General features: G+C 47.5%; 1 protein-coding gene across 1 annotated transcript; it reads left to right on the top strand.

Moving 5' to 3' along the window:
• The first annotated feature begins 4,378 nt into the window (after positions 1–4,378).
• On the top strand, positions 4,379–6,152 carry LOC125524436 (indole-2-monooxygenase-like). Its single transcript, XM_048689522.1, has 2 exons — positions 4,379–5,310; positions 5,410–6,152. The coding sequence occupies exons 1-2, from the start codon at positions 4,390–4,392 to the stop codon at positions 6,025–6,027; spliced, it is 1,539 nt and encodes a 512-aa protein (XP_048545479.1). The 5' UTR covers positions 4,379–4,389; the 3' UTR covers positions 6,028–6,152.
• The last annotated feature ends 3,934 nt before the right edge of the window (positions 6,153–10,086 follow it).

Genomic DNA, 10,086 nt, shown 5'->3' with positions numbered 1-10,086 from the left:
TCCTTTGATACTATCACCAGCTTGTATATAGATTTTTTGGGGCTCATATTCCAATTTCGCTCTGGCCCCCAAAGTCTAAGGACATGCCCTGGATGGAACTTGTGATCTTTTCCACTACGTAGTACGTGTGTTACCTACTACTCTCTCCGTCCGAAAATATTTGTTATCAAAATGAATAAAAGGGAATGTATCTAAATGTATTTTAGTTTTAGATACATCATTCTTTATTTATTTTGATAACAAATATTTTCGGACGGAGGAAGTACTAGTATATATGTATCCCAGAATGAGCCGATCGCAGCTCGAAGCTCGCCAACATGTTTTTGTTGTTAGGGTTAGAATGCATAGTCGGAGGGCATGTGTGTTGAGTATAATGTTTATTAGGAAAGACAGAGATAGATTAGGATTTATTTTGGCTTGTCTTCTACTCCACGTAGATGACTATACTCCTATATATATGCCCACGAGACTCAAGTAATACAATAGACTATCCCACCAATCCTCTCTCTCCCTTCTAATATGGTATCTATCGCAAGTCGATTTTAAACTCTAGCCGTCGTCGCTTCCGCACCCGCGGGCCGCCCCCGGGGCGGTCGGCCTCCATGATTGTCGTCGGGGCCGCGCCGCCTGTACCTAGGGTTCGTGCGCCGGCCGTGTTGGCCGGCTGCCCTAGAGAGTCTTTTTTCCCGATCATTTGATTCGGGTTTTCTCTCTCGTCGGTCGCTTTGATCGGCGTCTCCTTTTTGGTTTTCCGGTCTGTCTGATCCGGTTTGCGTGGCCCATTGCCACCGTCGACCCCGTGCGCCTCTACTCCAACATCGGCGCGATCGGCCGGCTTCTTCACCGACCTGGCGGCCTCGCGCGTCATCCGCGCATCTGCCCGTCGGTCGCCCCGACCCGGCGGCCTCGCGAGGCGTCCGCGCGTCGGCCCGCCGGTTTGCCCCCACCCGGTGGCCTAGAGTTATGCGGCGGCCCTTCACCGCCGCCGTTCGCTCGACGGCCCGCCCGTCGATTTACGCCGGCCGTCACCGTCCTGCTCCGACCGGGACTCCTGCATCACCCCAACCCGGCGGCCTCGCGCCATGCGGCGGCCATTCATAGCCGCCCTGCCGCCCGCGCCGCCGGCTTCACCTCGGACTCTGCCGCCACCGCGCCTCCACCGAGCGGCGTTCCCGACCTCGCGCACGATCGGCTTGATCACCCGCTCGCCGCCGCGATCCGCCTCATCTCCGCCGTGCGACCGACCTGGCCCGTCGGTTACGCGCGCCTCCGCAGGTCTCTGAAGATCGTCCTCGAGTTCAGCGCGCCTCTCCACCGATCGAGCATCGGACTGCCGCTGCGTCGCCTCGTCGGGCCGCAGCGCCGCCGCCCCGTGGTTCTCCTCGCGGCTGCATTGACTTGTGCGTCGCCACTGTGTCGCCCCTTCGGGCCGTAGTGTCGCGATACGCGGTCCCCGCGGCCGCCCCGAGGTCGTCCCCGCGGTTGCACCGACTCGCGAACCGCCGTTGTGTCGCCCCGTCGGGCCGCAGCGTCACGGCCCGCGGTCCCCGCCGCCGCCCAGAGGTCTTCCCGCCGTCGCCCCGACCCGCCTGCCGCTGCTACGTCGCCCCTTCGGCCGTAGTGCGGCGGCCCACGGTCCACTTCATCGTCCACGCGCGTTGACTTCCCGTGGTATGTGTCGCGCCACCTCCCTTGGCGCAGGAACGCCACCGTCCGCGCAGGTCTTCGTTATGTTGTCGGGTTCTTCGCCTACTTCGAGCACCGCCGCCGCACTCCTAACCTAGCCGCCGCCACTCTTCTTTGGCCGCCGCCGCTACCCACGTAGCCGCCGCCGCCTCCCGTCCACCTCCTTCGTCTTCGTCCAAGCACCAGCCCGTCGCCAGCGTCGCCATCATCTACCCCGACCACTTCGTCTACTCCGACCACCATTGGTGACATCGGCCCCACGACGATGGACGCCGCAATCATCGTCGAGTTCTTCTCTGATGGCCCCTCCGACTTCTCCGACATGGCATACATCTCGTGCAGGTCCCTCGTCTACGCACGCCTGGTGCTGGCAACATCGATGTGTGCCTTCATCCACGACGTGTCCCCGGGCCTGGCAAGCCCGATCAGCGCTTCGTCAACTTCGTCTTCGTCCGTCTACGCATGCCCGGTGCTGGCAATACCGGTGCGTGCCTTCGTCTACGATGTGTCCCCGGGCTTGGCAAACCCGCCGCGACGAGTCGTCAACAACATCTTCTTCCCGGCGCACCACTACTTCGACACCAATGCGCCCATGCTAACTCGGCGCCTCCTTGCACCCGCGGCTCCACAGCGACTTCCTCGACACTGGCCATCCCGACTCGACATCGACCACGGCATTCTTCGCACGGCTACCTCGACCACGGCTCCACCACCCACGCTCTCGGCTACATTGACAAATGACACAAAGGGCTACCGCCTGCTTGAGCAACCTCGTTGGTTTCCACTCCAGCCACGACTCCGCGATGCGTCAACCGTTACGACTGGGGGGGGGGGTCCGTCGGCTTACCTTCGGATTCTTCTCCAGTCGCACCGTCTGCGTCGCTACCGTTGTGACTGCAGGGGGATGTTGAGTATAATGTTTATTAGGAAAGATGAGATAGACTAGGATTTGTTCTGGCTTGTCGTGTACTCCAAGTAGATGACGGTACTCCTATATATATATGCCCACGAGGCTCAAGCAATACAACGATCGATTCTACCAAACCCCTCTCTTCCTTCTAACAATGTGGATGTTGCATCCTTTTGATTTAGTCTTCTCTTCATTGACATAGTTGTTGTTCTAGTGTGTGTTGGTTCTTCGGGGTCTTAGCACGACGACTTTCCGACTGTCTTCTACAACAAGATTTGCCCAGCTCCGGCGAGGGTAGGGCGATGACGGTGACGCGTCTTCGGCTCACTCGAGTGCTTGTCGTCCTCGCTAGGTAGTCTACTTACATGGATGTAATCTTTCTTAGGCATGGGTTTTGCTCTTTTGCTCACGCGCTCCAATGCCGGCATGGGTAGCTTCATCAGGGGCCGACAACCTAGCAAGAATCGGCGTGTATAGGGCTGCAAATGAGTCGAGCTCGAGCGAGTTGAAGTTGGCTCAGCTCAACTCATATGAAAATTCGAGCGAGCTCAAACTAAGTGAAGCTCATGATCGAGCTGTAGAACATGACTCGTACTCAGCTTGTAACTATCTCGAGTCGATCTCGAGCTAGTTTCGAGCTATATGAGATGGTAAAAATTATAAATCTATGTATGAAAAAAAAAATTTAAGGTGAATATATTGGGAACCTTCGCCAAAAATATAGGATATTTAACACATAGTCGACAACCTGCCATAATTAGGCCTAAATCTTCTCTGCACTTACTTAAGTTTCCATGTTCGTTGGTAAATAAAATGGACAAAAATTATGGACAACATATATGGTAATAAATCATCTTATTTCCATTTAATATATGGCATGGTCATTTAACATAATGATATTCTGTTGAGCCATCGAGTTAAAATCGAGCGAGCCAACATTGGCTCAAGATCTGCTCGTTTCTCGGTCGAGCTATATAAAGTGTTCAAACTCAGCTTGTTTCTTTTCGAGTCGATCTCGAGTCGAGTCAAAAAACGAGTCAATCTCGAGCGGCTCACGTGCCTCGAGCTTTTCTTGCAGCCCTAGGCGTGTACGGTTGATCAGGGAGCTCTCACCCGCAAAAAAAAAAAGATCAGGGAGCTCTAGTGAAGAGAAGGCCAGCAGCGGCATTGGCGTATACGCGACGGTTGGGCATCCATGGTAGTACGTGAATCTACGTACGAGATGACTTTATACCCGGCGGCTTTTTTCTTTTTATAATTCTCTTCGGCGGCTTTATTCTTAATTCTCTTCGGCGGCTTTATTTTTAAGTCTCTCCAGATATAGTAGGAGTATATAGTTTGACGTGGCATATAGTCTGACTTTCTTTCTATTGGACGTGCTACATAGTTTTTTTCTTCAGACATACGTGGTACACATTTTGACTTGAAAAGCTCGTCTCAGGCTGCGATACTGTGTTCCAAAAACAAAAGTTCGTATCAGGCTGTTTTTTGGGGGGGCCGGAGCGAAATTGGAATATATGCAACTTTGCTTGAGTAGTGACCAAACATATACTACAGGAGCTCAGATAAGCAAAAACCATATACACGAGATAGGGCTGGAGGCCGTAACGAAAAGTCCATTTCCTGGTGGAGCACACGGTCATTGCACGCTCGTGAATTTTCCATCATTTGAAAAAAGCTGCCCATTCTTTGACTTGTCATCTCTTTGAACCCTCTCATGGCATGGCATGGCATCCATGGCTATAAAAGGAGTAGCATGCGATAAGAAGAGCACTTGGCCCATGCAAGCTACCATGGCGGCACTCCTACAACAACTCATGCAGGCGACGCTTCCACAAGCGCTGCTTCTCTTGTTCTTCCCTCTAGCCCTCGTACTGCTACACTACTTGGTAATCACTGGCAGATCAGGACGAAGCAGCCATGGCTGCCGTCTCCCACCTTCGCCACCAAGGTTGCCAGTCATCGGGCATCTTCACCTCGTCGGCTTCCTCCCACACGTGAACCTACGCAGGCTCGCCATGAGGTACGGTCCGGACTACATGCTCATCCACCTTGGCTCCGTGCCGACCCTCGTCGTCTCGTCGCCACGTGCTGCCCAGGCCGTCATGCGCACACACGACCACGTGTTCGCGTCACGGCCCACATCCACGCTCGCCAACACCCTAATGACCGCCTCCCTCGACGTCGCATTCGCCGTCTACGGCGATCACTGGCGCCAGGCCAAGAGGCTGCTCTCCACACATTTACTCACCGTCAAGAAGGTGAGCTCCTACCGCCCGGGCCGCGAGGAGGAAGCACGCCTCGTCGTGGCTAAGATCGCTAAGGCGACCGTGTCGTGCGAGGCCATGGACATGAGAGACCTGATCTACTCTTTCACCACCGACGTCGTGTGTCGTGCCGTGTCCAGCAACCTCTTCAAGGTCGACGGCCGCAACAGACTCCTCCGTGAGCTCATCGACGCGTCGGGGGCGCTCATCGGGGGTGTCAACCTCGAAGACTTCTACCCGGGGTTAGTGCGGGTGGGCTTCATCAAGAGAGCTGTCTGTGCCAGGGCCGACAAGCTGAAAAAGAGATGGGACGAGTTGCTGGACAAGGTGGTCGACGAGCACCAAGAAAACACGGTGCAGCAACGGGAACCTGACTTCATTGACAGTCTCCTCTCCTGTCAGCACGAATACGCCCTCACCAAGGATCACATCAAGGCCATGCTCATAGTAAGTACCGCCAAATCTATCAGCAATATGTTCTACATGTATGCATGTTAAACATTAATTTTCTTGATTAATAACCACGTTTGTGTTCGAACTGTTTAGGACATATTTTTCGGAGCAACCGACTCAACGTCCATGCTTATAGAGTCTGTCATGGCGGAGCTCATAAGCAACCCACAAGTCATGTCCAAGCTACAAGCTGAGTTGAGGAGCAAAATCCCCAAGGGAAAAGAGATAGTGACAGAAGATGACCTCGCCACCATGACCTACCTGAAGGCGGTCATCAAAGAGACATTCCGTCTGCATCCACCAGCACCGCTCCTCGGGCCGCACCTCTCCATGGACAATGTGCACATTGACGGTTACGTGGTTCCAGCCCACATACCTGTTCTTGTCAATGCATGGGCGATTGGTAGGGACCCAAGTACTTGGGAGGACCCAGAGAAGTTCATGCCAGAGAGGTTTCTCAAAGTGGACATTGATTACAAGGGGAATAACTTTGAACTCCTTCCATTTGGTACTGGGAGAAGGATGTGCCCAGGGATAAACTTCTCAATGTCAACGTATGAGCTCATGTTAGGGAACCTCCTATATCATTTTGACTGGGAGCTGCCTGCACCTAGGGTTGCTGGAGGCATGGGTGTTGATATGACAGAGGTGTTTCGGCTTACAGTGCATCGCAAGGAGAAGCTCCTATTAATCCCACGAACACGTACATAGCATATTTATGTTTTATGTGTTCCCTCCAAAACATTTGTATCCATTCCAATGATCAGGATGCTCCGTTTTAAAATATTTGTATGGATTTATTTGTTGCTACATCATAAATAAAATGTTCTCTCTCCGTTCACAAATATAAGATATTTTTTGTAATTTCAACATGGACTACATATGGACTGAAATGAGTGAATAAACACAATAAAAGCGTCTATATACATCTGAATCAGGAAAAAGTAGAACACCTTATATTTACAATGGAGGGGGTATTTGATTACTTTACTTTGGCAAGCTCAAGAAAAAAATTAAACAACATCGACATGAACATGAAGAATGAGTGAAAGAATGCAATATAAAATCCAATCAAGTTGTAGGATTTTATTAGGTCTGTCACCTATGGACATGAAGAATGAAGGATGATTAAAATGAAGAACACATGTTTCAGTTTTAAGTAGGTCTTACATCTTAAAATGGTTCGGTAAAAAAGTCTAAATTCTGTACTCCATCCGTCCGGAATTACCTGTCGCTCAAATGGATGTATCTAGCACTGAAATACGTCTGGATCATCCATTTCAGCGACAACTAATTCCGGACGGAGGTGTTATTACAGAAAAAAAAAACTGCAAAAATATGAGTCACGACCTACAACATGAAAGCAAACGACAATCTTTTAGAATAAACATTGTATGACACACACATTCTTATATATCAACCTAATATTTTATTTAACTATTATTTTATGCCCATTCATATGTAGGGTAATAATTGCGGGTGGGGGGAGGGGTGTACAATGATAATTGCCACTGAAAGTCACCTTCATGTCTATGATATGGGAACTAAAATCTGGAACTCAAATATTACTAAAAATTGAGCTTGTTCAACTCCTAAAGGTAGCAATAGCAAATGATAAAATTGTACCTTTCTAGACTCTATGATCCATCCTTCTGATCTCATACAACATCACAATCCCACCTAAAAAAACTGAAGCCTGTTTTTAAGTAACATGTGATGGAGAACAATATAGGGAAATAGCATCAGAGACCAAACTATCTACATCTATCAAAACTAAGAGTCAAGTACCTCAACCTTGAGTCATCGAACAATATAGAGTATTAGAAAACACTTGTTGGTAGTTCCTCAATATACCTCAACCTGATCTTGAGTCATGGAACCAAACATGTATGAACCCATTGCAAATTCAACATTATATTCTAATGTTTGCTATTTTTTTAGAAGTTACTATGGTGGATTATAACCTGATTTTTTCCGGGCTATATCTCTATAGTTGTGGAATTACGGCATTAGATCAACATTTGATGGAAAATCTGTAATTGAGGTTGATGGAAAATCCAAACTATTGGTCAGCATTTTGTTTTAGCGGTGAACATAGCACAACTAGAATTTGCCGGAAGAAATTCAGGCCAGAAAGAAAGGCTCAACGCTAGGTGTATAGAGAAGTGCTTAAAAACAAATTGTTTTTAAGAACTAGGGCTTTATTTGTAGAATGTGGGTGCTTGTTTTTGCGAGGAAATGTGGACGCTTGTTTAGGCACATCTACTATGGAAATACTCCTCCCTTCCGGTTTATAATGCATGCATGTATCCCTAGGTGATCAATTTGACCAACGAAATGTGAGCTCTATGCGATGAAAACGCACTATTAGGAACTTCTTTAAAATACACATTCAGTGGTATAATTTTCTTGGCATTTTACTCGTATTTTTTAGTGACCAAGAGATATATGCATGTCTTATTAACCGGAAGAGATGTACTCCCTCTATTCCAAAATAAGTATCGTGGTTTTAATTCGAAGGGAGTAGTAAACACTTGTGCTTAAGAGAGAAAACTAAGCACTTGTCTTACCCACACTTTAGTGTGTAGCATATTTTAGTTGACTTTCATGTAGTGCAGCCAGGCAAACTACATTTTTGTTTCGGAGGAAGACAAGCTTCGTACTCTGCACCACCGCAGAGTCATGTATGCACTCATTAATTTTGAGCTGTAATGTAATATATCACATTTTTCAAATAAAAATATAACATATAGGTAGACCGTTTATGCATGCACGTGATTAATAAGGTTAGTCATAGTGGGGGTAATTTAGTTTGAACATAACGCACCTCAAGGCAAATTTGTCTAGACTGCCCGTAACGGAGAGTATCATATGATATTAGTATATGGTACTATTTTTGTAATGCATAGTATCATAAGTTAGTATCTTACTCCCTCTGTTCCTAAATATAAGTCTTTTTAGGAATTTGAATGTAGACTACATACGGATGAATATAAAGGTGTTTAAGAGTGTAGATTTACTCATTTTACTCTGTATGTACTTCATATTAAAATCTTTAAAAAAACTTATATTTAGGAACGTAGGGATAAATTGCATTATTAACTGCCATGCATGCATGAGACAAAGTAATACCAGACACATGCTCTCTTTCCTCATTTTATTGTATGCGTCATCATCAAAAATGCCTAGTTGGTACACGATACTGCTTATGATCTTATTATGGACAGCCTTTAATGATGAGAGAGGTGTTTGTTGTAACAATAATATATTACCATAATATAACGTACTCCAAGACAAAATGAGTCTATATCTTAATAAATGAAAGCTTGTATGACATTACACCTATATTACCACCCACTATGAAGGTTGTAACATATGACTGGCCTAATAGTGTTAGGAACTGCACATGATCAGGTGCTGCTTGGTCACTACGTATACACGATTAGTATTTCCGACAATCTTTTTCTTTCAGTTAGACACGTCAGTTAGGCAGGTTTCATGCATGGTGCATGTATTAGATGTATAGTAGTCGCAACTGAAACTTACGAGAAGATTAGTACATGCATGTATTGAAACATACGTGATGATCCTCCATGCATGACTTTTACCCGGCCGGCGGCTGTGCATACCAGATGCATTTGATTCTTAATTTTGCACATGTGCGCAGCCAGTCCGGTACAGTAAGTAGATGCTACATGTGGACCACCATAACAAGGCCCAGATATGGGACGCGGGTTTCCTTCTGTGTACTCCCTCGGTTTCTAAATATAAGTCTTTCTAGAAATTTTAATAGGGACTATATACAGATATATATAGACATATTTTAGAATGTAGATTCATTGATTTTGCTCCGTATGTAGTTCCTTTTAGAATTTCTAGAAAGACTTATATTTAGGAATGGAAGGAGTATTAGATATCTCAAATCCATACAAAACATGCAAATAAAATCTACACACTACGTAGATAAGCTAAGCTAGCCTACACTACTCATTGTCGGAGATGTCAATGATCTCCTTGTCGGGCTCAGTATATGGCCGCCTGCGGCAACAACGGCTCCTCCGGTTCCTCCTCCTCCATCTCAGTGAAGATTTCGCTGATTTCTTGCCTCATGCTGGCGAAGGAAGCGGCGGTTTTCCTTCACCTTGACTTCTGACTGGATGAAGTCGAGGATGGCCTGCTACTCCGCCACCTCTTCCGCCTGGGCCACCTCCAGCTCCACCATGGCGAAGCCCGGAGCCGCAGGCGCTGGACCCCTCACCCGCGTCGTTGTTGTCCTCCTCTCGCTACATGTCCTTTAGTGTCGTAGATGTTTATTTTTTAATATAAATATGATCAAACTTTATAAAGTTTGATTTTAGAAAAATATTATATGTGAAGTAAAAAAGAGAGGAAGGGGTATATGTAATTGAAACTTAGAAAAGACTGGTAGTACTACATGCTTTGAGATCCTCCATGCATGGTTGAACACGGCGGCTGTGCATTAATGCGTACCGGTTACATGGGGCCGGATTCTTTTACACATGTGCGTCTTCCGCTTATTCCATGGACGTTGTAGATTGACCTGAAAAGTTCATACTAGTAAAATTAAGGTGAAAGTTCTCACAAAGAAAATTACGGTTCTTCTGTTCTCCTGTGGAAAGAGAGCAGCGACTAGACCGCTCCTTTGGCCACTCTCCTGTTGTGTCAGTCGTGCCATCCCATGATGCGCTCAGATGGCGGTGAACCCTACGACCACGGACGTGCACGCCACGAGAGCTCGTGCTTGTTGGC

The sequence above is a fragment of the Triticum urartu genome, chromosome 1 (genome assembly GCF_003073215.2).
Source record: "Triticum urartu cultivar G1812 chromosome 1, Tu2.1, whole genome shotgun sequence".
Lineage (NCBI taxonomy): Eukaryota > Viridiplantae > Streptophyta > Magnoliopsida > Poales > Poaceae > Triticum > Triticum urartu.
This window is presented reverse-complemented; position numbering and strand designations above follow the sequence as displayed.

Coding starts and splice junctions, on each gene's coding strand:
- LOC125524436 (XM_048689522.1), top strand. CDS start 4,390: ATGGCGGCACTCCTACAACAACTCATGCAGGCGACGCTTCCACAAGCG. Junction 5,311..5,409: donor ACATCAAGGCCATGCTCATA/GTAAGTACCGCC, acceptor CGAACTGTTTAG/GACATATTTTTCGGAGCAAC.